This window comes from Glycine soja, chromosome 9 (assembly GCF_004193775.1).
Source record: "Glycine soja cultivar W05 chromosome 9, ASM419377v2, whole genome shotgun sequence".
NCBI classification, from domain to species: Eukaryota; Viridiplantae; Streptophyta; class Magnoliopsida; order Fabales; family Fabaceae; genus Glycine; species Glycine soja.
Genome location: NC_041010.1, coordinates 22,014,280 through 22,032,604, shown reverse-complemented (window position 1 = coordinate 22,032,604; position 18,325 = coordinate 22,014,280). Strand labels below are relative to the sequence as shown.

The following is an 18,325-nucleotide window of genomic DNA, read 5'->3' as shown; positions in this document are numbered from 1 at the left end:
CTCTCTCTCGAAATTGCTGAGGAAAATTATTTCCGTGAAGAAAATCCAAGCCGAGGCGCTTCCGTAACGTTTCCGTGAGTAATTACGCGAAGATTCTCGACCGTTCTTCAAGATTCATCGTTTGTTCTTCGTTTTCTTCAGTCTTCAACGGGTAAGTACCTCAAACCGAGCTTTTCAATTCATTCTATGTACCCGTGGTGGTCCATATTTTGTTTCATGTATTTTTATTCTCGTTTTCATTTACTTTTTATACCCCCTTTTGACGTGCTTAAGCCATTTATTTAAGTCATTTCTTGCTTAATCTAAAAATAAAATAAATTTCCACCGATCATTTAAATTGTATCATCCATTAATTTTGGTTAAAATGAATTCCGACCGTTCGGTCGTGCCGTAACCACGTTGGAAATCAAAAAAGAGGTAAAATAATAATATAATAATCAAAAAATACCTTTTAGTAAAATAAAGCGAAAAATCAATCGGACGTTTTCTCTTTGGGATTTCTCATTCTTAATTGAATTGACTAATAACTAAAGTGAAACTAAGGCTAAAATCAACTCGCCTAGTCAAGCTCGTCCACAAAAATAGGTTTTTGAAAGTTTATCATTTCAGTTTCTTACTAAGTAAAATGGATCATTTTTAAGGTCCAACGCCTTAAAATGATCACCCTTCAAGTAAAAAGAATCACTTGATTCACGCATAAGAAAGAACTACGTAGGTCTGATTTCCTCTTCAATGGAGGGTACGTAGGAGCAAAAGCCCCGCTTTTGTCGACCTCAAAAAATAAAAAGAAATAAAAGTTAAGATAACACAATTCCACAATTCTAAAAAATAGGCTGTTGTCCTTTGAGACAAACGTGAGAGGTGCTAATACCTTCCTCAAGCGCAAATACAACTCCCGAACTTAGAATTTTCATTTTGACCGGTTTCCTTCGGTTTTTCCGACGTTTTCCACAAATAAACGTTGGTGGCGACTCCGCGCATCTTTCCTTCTTTGGAAAGCGCACCCGTGAGCCTCGCCCTCGCTCGCCCGTGAAGGGCACGTTGCGACAGTTGGCGACTCCACTGGGGACTACTTTTGTGAGTTAGGCCTATTTTAAGGAATTGTGGATTTGTGAAACTTTGTGTGTGCATTTTGTTGAACTGTGTAAAATGTAATAACTGCTGTCTTTCCCACATTTTTACACTTCATTCTAAGCACCCACGGGTTTGAGTAAAAAAGGGGCCCTATACCCGGGTTCATGGGAAGTTAAGGAGTGGAGGTGAATCTATCATCATGCTAGGTCTCTGACTTGCTTGATAATAGTGAAACCTCGTCTAGAGCTTTCTCTCTTTATAATGTGTTGTCGCTGGTATTCCATACCGCCACAATATTATTATCTTGAGTGATGATACCTCTAGAAAACAGCCGTATGAGTTATGAATTGTTGGGGAGTAGTTATTAGAGACCCCTAGATATTATCCTATAGGTTCCAAAATAGGGGCAAAGAGCAAACACGCTCCGTGCCATTCGTTCTCATGCATTTTTTGGTAAATAGCACTAGTTTATAGTTTTGCTAGTGATGTTTGGTTTCTTTAGAGTAATACGTAACCTTTTTAATACTACGTTGAGGCGCCGTCATGCCCAAAACGTAGCATTAAAGTTGGATCTCTGCAATCTCGTATGTGTGAATTACCCCTTTGTGTTGTTTTCTTTCCGTTTCATGCATGCGCATATGCATCATACCGTCACACATGTGTTGTATGTGGGTCTCGTCTTTTGTCATGGGAAGTCGGAAGATCCATATCGTCTTCTTAACTGCATACATGGGGCACTGTGCCCCCCAAATGCACAATAAGGAGAGATAATTTTCCGGGCTCTCGTGTCCGCAAATGCATTCATATCATGCACCGCATAAACATCTCTTCAGCATCATAATGAACATATCGTTCCTGCATTTGTCTGTTATCACATCACATTTTGCATGAGTCATTGCATCATCATGCATATGCATTCAACATACTTTTTGTTCTACATGTTTGCTCATACATGATCCTTGTATTTTCCTCTACAAAACAAAAACAAAAAAAAGGGGAAGCACGAAAATTCACGCTACATTCTTAGTTGCATATATTCGGTACCATGAGCCAACCATGTTGGGATCATAAACCCATTTCACTTAAAAACAAAATGATTGAACATGGTACCTAATGCATGTTTAACTAAGAAAGGATGTTTCTTCGGGCATCTCAATCTCATAATTACATTTTCCATACATTGCGTGCATATTCCCGAGTCTTTCATCCCTATGAATTGTTGATGAAGTATTGGCGATCAAAATTGCCATTCTCTGGGTTATGGGGTTGAACCAAGCTCGTGCTTTTACGAAAAGGTTCATCGAGTCAAGTTGAAGTATGGAAGTAACCATCTTGCAAAAATTGGGGCAAAAGATGGATCGTGTTACATCGCTCCTTCGTCTACTGCCAAACACATTTAGGGCTGTCGATGTCCCTGTTACTTCCAGTTTCACCTTGACGGAGATGTCATGGACCATGTTGAAAATCTAAATTGATTCAACCCCATATCCTGTGTAAAAATTCGCAATACTTCAATTGTGAATCATTCCCATACATCCATGTTGTTCATTGGTTGCATTGCTCATTATATTCTTTCCTTGAAAAATAAAATAAAAAAAGAGAACTTAATCATTGTTATAAAAAAAAAATGCTTTACGGTGCCCTTACCGAACCCGTGCTAGAGCTAGAGTAATGGGTAAAGCGGAGGAGGTACAAGAGTAGATGGAGGATGACATGGAGGCCATGAAAAAGCAAATGGCCGCAATGATGGAGGCCATGATGAGCGTGGAGAAGATAATGGAAGCCAATGCGGTTGCAATTGCCGCTACCAGCGTTGTTGCTAAGGTGAACCTGACGTCCCCATCCGGCATCAACCAAATGAATCATCCAGCCTCAGATATGGTAGGCAAAGATATAGGAAGTACGGGCGGCCCCCATGATGTGCAAATTCAAAACGAGCACGCCTTCCCGCCATATGGCTTGCCCCTCAACTATACGCCACCCAATGTGGCGTACACTCCCAATAAGAATGTCAATAACTCTACTCCTATACCCATTGAGAGCCAGCAACCCCAAACTGATCATGCACATGTCTCTTAAACCGTGGGGGAGACACATGAAATTCCCCATCACAATCTAGCCGACTTCGAGCCTTGGCTCGAATATGCCACTGAAGGGCAAGCAGTTGGTGGTATACCTCTACAAAACCCTTTGGAGTGACCTCAGTATCACCCACAACTACACCTCTTGCATTCCACGACAAGTAAAAACCCTCATGCTATGGCAGAAATGGGAAAATTGGATCATCTAGAGGAAAGGCTCAGGGCCATTGATGGAGGTGAAGATTATGCCTTTGCTAACCTAGAAGAGTTGTTCATAGTACCCAATATCATCACCCCTCCCAAGTTCAAGGTGCTGGACTTTGACAAGTACAAGGGGACTACTTGCTCCAAGAACCATCTAAAGATGTATTGTCGAAAGATGGGGGCATACGCAAAAGATGAGGAATTACTGATACATTCCTTCCAAGAAAGTGTTACTGGGGTAGCTGTTACCTGGTACACTAACTTGGAACCTTCCCGAGTCCATTCTTGGAAGGACTTAGTGGTTGCCTTCGTTAGGCAGTGTCAGTATAATGGCTTCGGATAGGATGCAACTACAGAACATGTGCAAAAAGAGGGCACAGATCTTTCAAAGAATACGCCCAAAGGTGGAGAGACCTGGCAGCTCAAGTGGCACCTCAATGACGGAGGAAAAATGATAATGATAGTAGACACATTACCAGTATTCTACTATGAAAAGATGGTGGACTACACACCTTCAAGCTATGATGATATGGTCTTCACTGACGAAAGGATCAAAGTAAGTCTAAAAAGAGGCAAATCTGATCATCATACTTTGATAAATGCAAAAAAAACTAGGGCAAATGAAGAGGTTAAGAATGAGGGACAAGCCCATGCTGTGACTGCCATTCTTATACGACCAAGTTTCCCACCAACCCAACAATGTCATTACTCAGCCAATAACAAACCTTCTCCTTACCCACCGCCCAGTTATCCACAAAGGCCATCCCTAAAATCAACCACAAAGCCTACCTACCGCACTTCCAATGACAAACACCACATTTAGCGTAAACCAAAACACCAACCAAGAAATGAATTTTGCAGCGAGAAAGCCTTAGAATTCACCCCAATTCCAGTGTCCTATGCTGACTTGCTCCCATATCTACTTGATAATTCAATGGTAGCCATAACCCTAGCCAAGGTTCATCAACCTCCATTTCTTCGAGAATACGACTCGAACGCAACGTGTGCTTGTCACAGAGAAGCCCCGGGGCGTTCCATTGAGCATTGTAGGGCTCTGAAGCGTAAGGTGCAAGGTCTAATTGATGTGGGCTGGCTGAAATTTGAGGAGAATCACGTGTAAATGCCGACATTGACAAGAGATGCCACACATGGGGCAATTTTGAAAGCTGTTGTTAGATGTCTCTAATGACTCATCATAATTTTCAAGTGCAAGCCATTGGTCTGTTTGCTCAAGCGACCTGTGCTCTTGAGTTTGGACTTCCAAGACCGTTCAATCAGAGATTACTCGTCTTGCACGTTGGTGGGGGTGCCGTAAAACAACGAGTAAAGTTCAAAACAAATAAGTTTCAAAATAAAAAAAAGGGGTTCAAAAAGAAAAAGAAAAAGAAAACATTTGATTGACTGTGTTTTCCAGATGTTCATATGACCTCATTCCGGAAATTTGTCTTTTTAGAGAGAAGTAAGTTATCAAGAATAGGATGTTGGACAAATGGCCTCAGTTACATTAAGAAAAAGAGGGGATTGAATTAAGATACAAAGACTATGCCCCAATTAAACTTTCACTCTCTCTTTTCGGATTAACAATGCACAGAGGGACAACCCTTCCCTTGTGTTCAGGAATCCTCTACAACAAGAGACCCACGGTCTCTTAATCCCTTTTCAAAAATAAGAAGAAGAGAAGAAGAGATCTCTCTTAAAAGAGATAGCTTGTACAATGAAGATCAATCAAAATTCCTTATTGAATATGCAAGTGGTTAACCAAGGAATCTTTTTAAGAGGATAAAACATTTCAGTTCAGAAAAACTAATAATCTTTTAAGAGGATAAAACTTTTTGGGCAATGAAAACTCCCTTTAAGTTCGTGTTTCCAAGTCACCTTTGATGGGGCAATTATTTTCTGAAAATCCCCTCTGGTAATCAATTACACATTATAAATTTTGAATTCAAATTTCTAGTGACTGTGATAAACATTTTCAACTGCCGGTAATCGATTACCATAGTGAAAATCTCAATTTGAAATGATAGAATTCTTTGGTCAAACCTTTTGTATTTTCAATTTGGAAACTTCTTCCTAAAGATTCTAGAGATCAACTTGATCATATATCTTGATTTTCTTGGATTCTTGTCTTGAGTAAAACTTAGAAGCACTTGATCCTTTAGCATCATCAAGACATCAAAACATCTTGCTTCTACATAGGAGTCATTTGACTTAATCCATCAACTGAAAGATCCTTCAACTATTTCTCGTCCTTGGAAAATTCATTTTGCAAGAATCAACTGCATCTTTCGTTCTTCCTCACTGTGAGGTTTTGAAAACAAGACAACAATTGGTACCTCTAAGCCCTACACTGGGGCAATGAAAGGCCCCATGCATAAACCTCAAACGAACCTAGGGGCAGATTAGAAGTTCTCACCCAATAGGTTCCTTGCTACGAGGTCATGACGAAAGACAACGATTGTACCTCAAAGCCCTACACTGGGGCAATGAAAGGCCCCATGCATAAACCTCAAACGAACCTAGGGGTAGATTAGAAGTTCTCACTCAATAGGTTCCTTGCTACAAGGTCATGACGAAAGACAACGATTGTACCTCAAAGCCTTACACTGGGGCAATGAAAGGCACCATGCAAAAACCTCAAGCGAACCTAGGGGAAGATTAGAAGTTTTCACCCAATAGGTTCCCAGATACAACGTCATGACGAAAGATAACAATTGGTACCCCAAAGCCTTACACTGAGGCAATGAGGGGCATCGTGCATGAGCCTCAAGTGAACATAGGGGCAGATCAAAAGTCCTCACCCGTCGATGTTTTTAAACAAGAAAAAAAAGGGGGGAGACAAACCCTGGAATTTCAATAGATTGATTAAACGTCAAACGGCTCCATTGCCGTCACTCCAAAATGGTCAAGTGACTAAATCAAATAGAACATACCCTCTGAGGGAGTTCCCGGAGAGATTTGCAAAAGATAGGATAAGGTTGCATGAATTATCACCTCTTTCAAAAAGACAGTCAATCTGTGTTTTCCAAAAAGATTAAATCAAAATCAAAATCACAAAATAGGGAAAGAATGTCATGAACATTGTACAACTTTCAATTGCATTGCATTGTTTCATATGAGGTCAGCGTTACCAAGTTTCACAACAAATGTTGCATGCGTCTGCATCCCTAAAAATCATGTTAACTGCATAGATTTCCTACATCTCGTGTCCAATCTTTTTGGATGACCTGCCCTCTCGATGAGTCGATCTCTTGCTTTCTCATAAAGGTGGACCCTTGTGAACTAGTACCTATCACCTTTAGAGGACTATATGTCCTCGCCTGCAGAGGGCTGCACGCCTTCGTCTTTAGAGGGCTACGCGTCCTCATTTTCAGTGTGCTCCATATCCACACCTTAAGAGAATATAAGGTCTTTTGCCCTTGGATGCTTAACCGAGACTTGCGCTCCCAGTTAAGGGGCCAGTAGTTTCCTTTTATTAGTTCCTGGGCCACCCCCTGATATTAGAGGGCGACCAACTGTGCGAGCACATCCAGAGAGGGAGGCTGTCACACATCTACTATGGATACCGGGGCAAGATTTCACCCGTGCCGCTGCAAAAAGACGAGTGTGGATCAGGCGCACCAACATGACCACTTTTACATGGATATGGATGACGTTGCTATTTAGTAACATTCTGCCCGGCGACCACAATGCCAATCTCCCCTGCAGATGTATCGGTTGGTCTGTGCCGTCATGACATAGGTAAGTATGCACATGGTTCAATTGATTTCTGATGTCATCTATTGTTTGTAGAGATCGCGCCCACAAGACGCTCGGTGGGCCCAAAGAAGTCCAATAGGGCCCTGGGGTTTCCAGCTCTGGTTACGGGCCTCTGTCAGTCCTACAGGGTGCCCATTCCCCCAACGAGGTCATGCCATCGTGACATAGGTAAGTATACATATGGTTCAACTGATTTCTGATACCATCTATTGTTTGCAGGAATCGCACCCCCAAAGACACCCAGTGGACCTGTAGAAGTCCAACAGGGCCCTGGGGTTTCCAGCTCTGGTTACGGGCCTCTGTAGTCCTACAGGGTGCCCGTTCCCCCCGACAAGGTCACGTCATCATAGGTAAGTATGCGCATCGCTCAACTGATTTCTGATTTCATCTATTGTTTGCAGGGATCACGCCTGCAAGACACCCAGTGGACCCAAAGAAGTCCAACAGGGTCTTGGAGTTGTCAAGCTCTAATTACAGGTCTCTATCAGTTCTACGGAGTACCTGTCACCTCCAGCAAGGGCATCAGGCCCCCTACTAATCGAGCTTTCATCAAGAAGTACTGCGTCTCCAAGCAGGCGCAGGGCGAAACACCACAGCAGCCTGGGGATGGCCGGCAGCGGGCAACAGACACACCGCCATCACCTCTAGATATCACCTCAGCTCATCCACAAAAAGGTTAGAGCGTCGCCTACGACTCGTGGCCGACCAGCAGGCGGCCAAGTCCGAAGCCAAAGGTAAGCAAAAGTACTAGGTCCGTGACCTGTGTCATAAAGTGTCCAGCTCAAGATGTTAAAGAAGCGCTACTAGGAGGCAACCTAGTACCTTTTAAATCTCTGCTTGTTATTTGATCACTTTTGTTTCTCAAGTCATAGTAGGACACACCTAGTTGCTCATGATCCTAGGAATTTGAATAAAACAAGCACGAGCTCGGAAGGTAGTCATACCTCACAAAAAATATATATATATGTATATAAGTATGTTTAGGTAGAAAGATACCTTGAATATGCATGTATGTAGCAAAAATACTTCACAAAATATATATATGTATGTTTAGGTAGCAAGATACCTTGGATATGCATGTATATAGCAAAAATATCTCACAAAACATATATATGTATGTTTAGGTAGCAAGATACCTTGGACACGCATGTATATAGCAAAATACCTCACAAAAATATACGTATGTTTAGGTAGCAAAATACTTCATGAAAAAAAAAGGAGCAAAGAGAGCGAGCAAGAAAAGAATAAGAAGGAAGAAAAAAAAAATAGAAAATAAAAAATAATAATAAAAAGTTGTCTAGCTAAAAAACAACATGCTTGTGAAAAGAGATAATTTCCAACTTTTCTTTGAAAGATTTTACTGATCTTAACCAGTTTTTGGAAAAAATGTGTGTACACATTTGAAGGGTAGATGCTGTGAAAAGTTTTTCGAACACCCAAGATAGACTCGGATAAATGCACAAATGGATAGAAGAACATATTTTGGAAATACTGGGTTGACTTAAAATAGGGAAAATGAATCCTGAGCCCTAGTGTCACATGACCATAAAAACTTGATGCTTGAGTGTCCACATGGGTGCATGCGTGACCAGTTTTGCATAAAATTTCCTAATCATCATTGTTGCATGTGTATCATGGAAATAATGTAGGACATCCCCTTTATCCCCGAACCGCTGGCCAAACCCTGACATATATCATGACCAGCCGTTCTACAAGCCTTGAGCCAAAATCCCAACTTACCATAAACCTTGACCCAGGGTGAGAATGTCAATCTTTGCCCTCGGAAGAAAACGCAAAGAGAAGGAAAATTCCCAATCCAAGAAAGGGAGAAGACACAAAAAGAAAAGAATATTCCCAAACCAAGAAAGGGAGGAAAAAAAAACGAGAAGAAAGAAAATTCCCAATAAAAGAGTGGGAGAAAGCAAAAAAAAAAAAAAGGAAAGAAAATTCCCGATCAAGGATCGGAAGAAAACAGAAGAAACATCCATAAAGGTCTTTGGACCAGACAATATTTAAACAGTACAGAATTGTCACCAAGTAAACAAGAAAAAGGAAACCACGACCTAAAGTGGTCCTCTCCCTTTGATTGCCGACAAAATCCTGTGCGCTAGCGACTTTCTCGCCACGCACTAAACAAAAACAGAAAAGGAAAAGGCGAAAACATTCAAAGCCAAATTCCCCACCTAAAAACCATTCCCAAAATAAGTCCTATTGATCCATGATCACGCATGTAATCTTTGATTTGATAGGAAATGATTTGCAAAATCAAGTCATGACATATCTATGGTTCGGAATTAGGATAAAACACTTACCTGTGTGAGATTGATACACTTTGAGTGATTTTCTCCTATCTTTGTTGGACCCAGTGTTTCCTCTAAATGGTCGTTTAGAAACGAAATGCTAACATCCAAAATCTCATTTACGGTTATGAGAAAATTTCATCAGCATACTCTCCTTCCCCGATAGACACATTGTTTTTCATCCAAAAAGCATATGTTGCTCAGATCAGTTGGAAGTTTTGTCTGTTTACTAAAGCATGTTCGCATTTTGGTAAAGAAAACACCGAGACTATTTTTAGTCTCACAGTTAGCAAGAACTACGTAGGTCTGAGTTCCTCATTACAAATTGAGGATACGTAGGAGCAAAAGCCCCGCTTTTGTCGACCACCCCACTTTTTGTTACCGTGACCCAAGGGTCTGGTGGCATGCGGAGCCACATGACCGTGGGATTCCCAATTTGTTAACGTTTGTTTCGTTTTGATTGACTTTTGTTTTGTACATACATATCATTTGAGTTGTTACTTGTTTCGTTGTTGTCAATAGTGTTTATTGAGATTCTGGAACCGTGTAGAGTTTTTTCATTTAGGAACGTCGTTCTAAAAAATAAAATGAACCAAAATCCTAATAAAAAGAAAGAAGCGTTGTGAATAAAAGTCATGTTCATAAAGAAAAAAAAGGTTTTTGTTTATACATGTATGTAAAGGGAAAATGTGTATAGAAGGTTTTTGTGTGTAAATGATGCGTGGAAAGGAATTCTTGTGTGTGTGAGCAACGAGTGTATATGAAGAAACTTTTGTGTGAACCATAAGTGTGGGTTGGGAAAAATGAAAATCTTTGAATATAAATAGGGCTTGTATATAGACCATGTGACGTAAAGAGAAAGAGTTCTAATGCGTGTACAGAAACAGTTTGTCGTGTATAAAAATATGGATGTACAAAGAAAGGTTTTCCTCATAAAGGACCACAGGTGTATAGTTTTAGTGAACATATATAAAAATAAAACAAAAATTAAAGAGAAAGAAAGACCACGAAGGTCGACATGTCATAGTTAAGAAGTATAAATCATTCGTAAAGAGCAAACGTATCTTCTGGAAACAAGGGACTGATGCTAAGAGTTTATTTTCCGGAATAACCGAGATAAGGATGGATGAATTCGTTGAACTAATAAAAAAAACATAATGGGGAAACGTTGGGTCTGTTTGTGTAAATTCCCAACCGTAGTATCACAATGCCATAAACGGGATGCTTGAGGGCCCACCTGGCTGTAGCCATGACTAATTTTTGTGCGTTGTTTTCAAAACATCATTGTCACGCGTGCCTTATGGAATAATACGGAAGTTCGGGCCGAGAGCGACACCTTGACACCCAAATTTGTTTTACCCCAGATATCAAGATTGGGGTTCCCGCGATAAAAGACCCCATTGAAACGCAACCTTAGACCTTTTTGAACCTTGGCCTGTTAAAAAGGAATCCTCATTCTTTCCCCCGAAGCAAAGGACAGCGGAATCTCCTCAAGGGAAAGCGAATAGAATACTAAAAACAAGCATTTGCATTACATAAATAGGAATGTTTGCTTTCATTCGGCTTCACTGACCTACGTAACTATCATAATTGAACATTAAGTTAAGTACGTGTTTGTTTGCACATTCAATGTGTGCGTCTAAAAAGGGTAAACGCATAAGCAACTAACTATTTGTTGCTTCAGCCAGGACGCATATCCAATTTTGTTAAACATAAAAGCAAACATGCACTAGAAAATATAACATGATTAAGGAGACAAGGAATAAAAAAGAAAAGAAAAAAAGTTAATAAATTCATAAATTGATTTATTGGGTGTCCCGAAGGCCAGATTCTCCATACCTAGGTCAATTGTCAAACAATGTTTATATAAAAGCAATCAAGAAATGTCTATCTATCTTTTGTTGCAATTCTTAAGTCACATTTAGTCATAATTTATAAATGATGCAACAAATTTTCATGAAATCCAAAACACTAATGTTCATGACATTTTAAGAAATTTTTTGCTTGCAGAATGTATCCTAATTACATATTCTTACCCCTTTCCCTTTTTTCTGTTATCAAAACAGGGACAATTGCACATAAATCTCACGGGACCCACCCAAATAATTACTCTAAAATATCTAAATGGTGGGATGTTCTTTCATAGCAGTTCTTCAAATTTTAAGTATCTGAATTCAAATTTTGATTTCTTCTGCACTATTGACATCAGCGATAAACAATGAACACACACTCACAACACAACCTTTTTAAAATATGACATCACCCCAATAGATACATAAAGTTAGTCTTTTGGATGGCTCTGAGAAAACAAAGGAAAGCACCCTGCAATGAAATGCTTCAAAAGTGAAAATATAGTAATCTAACAAAATAGCAGGTATCACAATAAAGTGAAGAACAACTGTTTGACACAAAATAATTTGAACCTAAAACTACCATCATAGTCATAATTGTATTTTAACAAGCCTTAACTTCTAAAGTGCCTGGAATCTAGTTGAATTAGATTCATTTTATTTACACTATCACTAATTTCTCTCCATACAATTTGATGTGGATTCATTATATAGGAGAGCATAAATTTAGGCTGCTTTTACATCAAACCAATTTTTTTGGAGAATTGCGTTCAGATTTTTTAAGATGAGCACATTCATATAAAAATAAAAACCATAGTCAATATAAGGTTGAAATATATATGCTTAAGCTTAAATCTGCAAATGAGTATGGATGTAGTGGAATCAAATACTATCACAACATTCTTCATTCCATAGTTTCTAGTGGAATTAGCAGCTTAGATTGCCTTATCACCTAACAGGTAAGCATGCATCACAGCAACCAACATAACAAACTATATCCTACCTAATTTATAGCATTAACAAAACTACTTTCCAAGTGTCCTATTATTATCACTTCCATGTTATATTAGATCATATCTGAAAACATCAGTAGCAGGCAGCAAACAAAATAATCCACCTATATCAGATATTGATGAGATACCAGAAAAAAGGATGCATTCGAAACTCATGCACAAACTACATCCATGATGGTACAATCAAAATCAGGACAATTCTGAGGGAAGCAACAAACATAAGAGATCTCCCAATGTCACAGTATCTTTTTGCTTCAGCAGAAGCTGTATTTGTAAACCACTCCCATATTTGGAGAATATATTTCAAAGCTATTGGATATAGCAGAAGACCAAGCACAAACCCCTACAATAATAGAAGTAGACAACTTTAATTGATCTAGCTATACCATTAATAATAAATTTGTAACTTATGGACAAATACCTGAATTATAATGCTTATCTCACTTCTACTTATTTCATATTCTATAGTAACTAACTCTGATGACATCAATAGTCCATGTAGTTGTTCAAATAGTTTAATCACCAATTATTGTGCACATACATACATATACGTAGGTCATCTGGGAACAATATCATGTTAAGAAGCCCAAACCTTTTTAATAGTAAGCAACAACATGTCACCAAAATAGAGAACAATACCGGAAGAGCAGATGAACCAATTTCAATTGATATGACATGTCAAGATGATCAAATTAAGCAAAATAGAAAGTGCATTCATCTTCCATAGTTAAGTGAAGGAATCCATGAACTATAAAAACAAATCAATTCCAAGCATTTCTTCCTCTTTTTTATGAACCTTTTAATCCCATATCAGTTGTGACAAAAGTAAATCTGAAACACCAAGAAGAATAGGTGACTAAGACCACAAGTAAAAAATAGAAATACCGATGGAAGATCATGAGGGAAAAGTTCTGAGGAAATGTTGAATTAGTTTCACAGATGCCAATCCATGACAAAGGGCCCACACTAGCTTCAGTGCTGGGTGCAACCCTACGAAGGAAGAGACAATGAAATTTAAGTAGAAGGTGCATCCAAAACCTATATTGAATGGGTTTCATACCAACTTAGGTTGTTCCAAGGTCTAGTTCTTAAAAGATAACAACAAATTTCCCTTACGAACTATACATCTAATCCAATTTTGTACATTCCTTTTTTCTTTCAATTGAAACCCTAATTTAATGTTTTTAAATATTGATATTTTTATTACATATATGTTTCAAACAATCCAAACCTTAACAATGCATCAAGCAGTCAAAATTAAGAAATAGTCACTGACCAGTTTGTAGCCAAGTCAACAATGTAGCAGTTGTTGGTCACAAAGAACTCATTGATTACCTGCGTCTTCCCTGCAACGACCATTACAATACATCAACACTAAAAAAAGCTTAAATCGTACCCGCGGCATCTCTTCAACACTACACGAAGCTTAACCTACCTAAGTAAGTAAATGACTAACGTACCATGGACAAAGCCCTGCTCTTCACGAACTTCCACTCCTTGATTCAAATGAACTTCGAGCTGGGAAGACTCCTCCACGTCGTCGGGTAGAATGGAAGAACAACGAAGTGGGGCTACAAGGTTTGAAATATCTAATTATTCACTCAATAACGATGAAGAGGGGCTAGGGTTCAAATTGTAACGAAGAGGGGGTATGAGGTTTGAAATGTCTAAGTCTTCACTCAATTACGACGAAGAGTGGCTAGGGCTCAAATTGTAACGATGAGGGGCTAGGGTTCAATTGTAACAGCAACGAAGAGGCTAGCTAGCTGCTTCAATGCAAGGTGGGAGGTTCAGAGGCTATTCGCGCTTTTTTTTTTTTTTAACTAAAACCCACCGTAAAGTTTATCACATATAACATTCTAAGGCAGTTTTTAATAACCGTCTTAGAATGTGCGTCGTAAAATGCAATTTTTTTACAATAATTATGAAAATGCCACCGCACCACTTTCTAAATCGGTTCTCTAAATAACCGTCGTAGAACACACGTCATAAAAAGTGATTTTTTCAGTAGTGCAGTTGGTTCTATGGAGTAATGATCATTTTCCAGTTTCATGATTAGATCTCTTGTCTCATTCTTCTCCTCACTCTCTTTCTCTCTTGTCTTCATCATTCAAGACTCAACTTCTTTGTTTCTGGTTTGAGGATGTTGTAAGTATCGGGTCTGACAGTGGTATCAAGAGCTTCTGGTTCCATCGATCCTGGGAGAGTCTTGTTTGGTTTCAGTGTGGGATCCTCGAAGCTTCATTGTTGCAAAGATGAATGGGAACGGATTTCCAGCGCATCTGCCAATCCTTGATGGGAAGAACTACGATGCATGGTGTATTCAAATGAAAGTCATCTTTGGAATGCAGGATGTTCTTGAGTTTGTTATGATTGGACTTCAAGAATTGGAGAAAGATGCAGGGGAAGCACAAAAAAGTTTGTTCAGAGAATCCAAGAAAATGGATTGTAAGGCTCTTTTTCTTATTCACCAGTTTGTGGATCCTCAAAACTTTGCCAAGATTGCCTCGGCTACATCAGCTAAGCAAGCTTGGGACATTCTTGCAAAGGTCTATGTTGGTTCTGATAAGTTGAAAAGATTCCAGATGCAAACTTTGAAGCAGAAATTCAAGCTACTACAGAAGAATGAGAAGGAAGGTATAGCCGAATACCTAAATCGTGTGCAAAATTTGTCAAATCAGATGATGGCTTGTGGTGAAATCCTAAAGGATCAAGATCTTGTAGAAAAGGTTTTAAGAACCTTGAGTTCAAGATTTTATTATGTGGTCGTTGCAATAGAAGAATCTAAGGACTTTGCAGAAATGAAATTGGATGGGCTTCAATGCTCTCTTGAAGCATACGAGCAAAGAATCAAAGAGAGGGAAACAGATAGGTCATCTGAATAGGCTTTACTTGCTCAAAGTGCAAAACGATTCAAAAATGGCCTAGGCAATAGTAAAGGGAAGGTTAAACCGAAAAACCATAAATCGAAAGGAACAAGAGATGACGGCACTAATGATTCAAGTGCTGATGAATCCAATCATGATGATAGTGGGTCACAATTAAGGCAGAAGGGCTTTTAGAATAGTGGTAAGAATGGTAACTCCAAAAGAAAACATGTTCAATGTTGGTACTGCAGAGAATAGGGTCATTTTGCAACTTAGTGCAAAGCCAAGAAGGCACAAAAGACAAGAGATGATCAAGCACAACTAGCTCAGGAGAGTGACTCAGAGGATGATCAAGTCCTTTTGATGGTGACAAATGATTCAGACAAGGCTACCAACAATGAATGGTACTTGGATACATGGTGCTCAAATCACATGACTGGGAGGAAAGACTGGCTGATTGATCTAGATGAATCTGTAAAGAAAAATGTCAGGTTTACAGATAACAGCATTGTCAAGATTCATAGAAAAAATGGTAAAAGGTCCTCAATCACTGAAGTTCTCTATGTACCTACCATGCACAACAACCTGTTGAGTTTAGGACAACTGCTTGAGAAGGGATATAAGACAATGCTTGAGGACCACCATATGAAGATTTTTTATCAGAAGGGTAGGATGATTATCAAGGCACCAATGTCAAGCAATAGGACCTTTAAGATTGAAATACAGGTTCAGCAAGATCAAAAGTGTCTCTCAGTCATTGAAGACTCTAAAAGCTGGCTTTGGCACAAGAGGTATGGCCACTTGAATTTTAAAAGGCTTAGAATGATGAGTAATAATAAAAATTTTATATGAATGGCCAATATACAACAACCTAGTAAAGTGTGTGACAGTTGTTGCGAATCTAAACAACCAAGGAAGTCCTATAATATTGAAATACCAACTAAGTCTTTAGCAGTTTTGAATTTGGTCTATATTGATGTGTGTGGCCCTTTTGAGAAAGTCTCTCTAAGGGGTAGCTCATATTTCACGTCCTTTATAGATGATTACTAAAAAAAGGTGTGGATCTACTTGCTAAGCAGGAAGAGTGAAGTGTTTCTCACTTTCAAAATATTTAATGTGATGGTAGAAACACAAAGTGGAAACAGGATACAGAAACTTAGATCAGATGGTGGTGGTGAATACACATCACATGAATTCAGGAAGTTCTGTGAGGATGAGGGTATCATTCATAAGATCACACCTCTATATACACCACAACACAATGGTGTATCTGAGAGACTCAATAGACCCATAGTCAACATGACCAGGTGTATGCTAAGGAATTTTCACTGGCCAAAGGAATTTTGGGGTGAGGCAGTGTCAACAGTAGCCTATCTACTCAACAAATGTCCAACAAAGAGGCTAGAGAGTGTGACACTTGAAGAAACTTGGAGTGGAAGTAAGCCCTGTGTCAAGAACCTAAGAGTGTTTGGATGCTTGTGTTTCAAGCATGTTCCAGATCAGTTGAGAAGAAAACTGGACAAGAAGGGTGAGTAGATTATTATGTTGGGCTATCACAGTACTGGTGGGTACAGGCTATAACACCTTGAAATATTACTATTTATAAATCGATGTTTAATTGTACTTATTGTGTTATTTGACTATATGGTTGACTTGAATGAGTGGAGGTATGGCTTGAATTAGTCATGTGTGAATTTCTTGATGTGGATGTTGAGTTATGTGGAGTTTTGTTGAGCTAAGTTGAAATTATGAGATTTTAAATTTTACCTAAACCTAGTTCAATAAAATTACAATACCGGATTCATTAAGCGTTGGATCATCTTCAAATTTTGTCTGGAGGTTCCTAAGACATGTTTCCACAGTCTGACCGTTGGGATTTTGGAAATAACAACTTTTGGTGTCTCGCTAAGCGAGACGGGCACGCTAAGCGCAATTCCAACCTGAGAGGGAATTGCACTGAGCGAGCAGGGGCACGCTAAATGCAATTCCAACCCGAGAGGGAATTGCGCTGAGCGAGTTTTGGCCTACTAAGCGAGCCCTAGTGCAGAGAGAGTTGTGCTAAGCCCAAATTGTCGCGCTAAGCACGAAAAGTGGACTCCGGCTTAGTGAGACGAGCTCACTAAGCGAGATTTGCATATTATAAATACGTTTCTCAGAATGAAAAACACGATTTTTCACTCTCCTCTTCTCCAAAACACCACCCAAACCCTAACACCTCCTTCTCCACCACCCACGACCACCGGTGGCCGCCGCGAGCCGCCATTGCGTACCGTCGAACCCCCACATCAAGAGGAACACTTTAATTGAAGCAGAATCCTCCTCAAGGATTCGGTGGAGAAAATTTGCCCAATCCTCCATTTCATAGCTTCTCTGAGGTAATCTTGAATTCTAAGCCCTTCTCCTAGTTAGTTTGAGTTCCTCTTAGTGTCTCTTGTGTGTTGGGTACTGTAATAGGGTGTTTTTACAGTTCCTTTGAAAAACCCTAGAGAATGAGACATTGTAAAAGTTATCCTTTTATAACATTGATGTTATTTTCGTGACCTTCACTAAACCCTGGTCACATTGACATGATCATAATTTTAAAATGATGTCTCCTTTTAGTAGAATCTGAAACACCCCTCAACCCTTTATTTTTTTGACTGGGGTATTTGACTCTGAATATGGTTATTAACCTTGTTTTTGAAACCTATACAAAATTCCCTTCAATTTGGCATATAGAACCTTGCGTTTGGACTGACGAGCGTGAACGAGAGAGACCTTTCAACAACGCCAACAAGAACTGAAGGAGGGCTCACAATAGGTGAGGAGAGATTCTTATAGTTTGCAACTTTTAATGCCATAGTTGGGGTCAGGGAACCTAACTATGGGGATGTATGCCTGTCCCTATTGCATGCTGGTTTTCAAGAAAACAATGTTTTTGACTAATGGAATGCGGCATATCTATTATTGATTAATAACCTTACTATTAGAATTGTGTGGTCTGAAGACCTGGGAAATGTGAATCTCAGGCATGAACTATAGATGTATGTATGTGCGAAATGTGACTTATTGTTGTTGTTGCTATTGATGACATTAATTGATATGAGGTGAGGTTGATGCTTATGATGATATTGATATGAAATAATGTTGTTATTGATGATTATGTCAATATGATTTGAGGTTGTTATTCATGATTAAGTT

At 39.2% G+C, this 18,325-nt stretch overlaps 1 protein-coding gene across 1 annotated transcript; it reads left to right on the top strand.

Moving 5' to 3' along the window:
• The first annotated feature begins 15,260 nt into the window (after positions 1-15,260).
• On the top strand, positions 15,261-16,681 carry LOC114368265. Its single transcript, XM_028325586.1, has 3 exons — positions 15,261-15,308; positions 15,422-15,936; positions 16,225-16,681. Exons 1-3 carry the CDS (start codon positions 15,261-15,263, stop codon positions 16,679-16,681), a joined length of 1,020 nt encoding a protein of 339 aa, XP_028181387.1.
• The last annotated feature ends 1,644 nt before the right edge of the window (positions 16,682-18,325 follow it).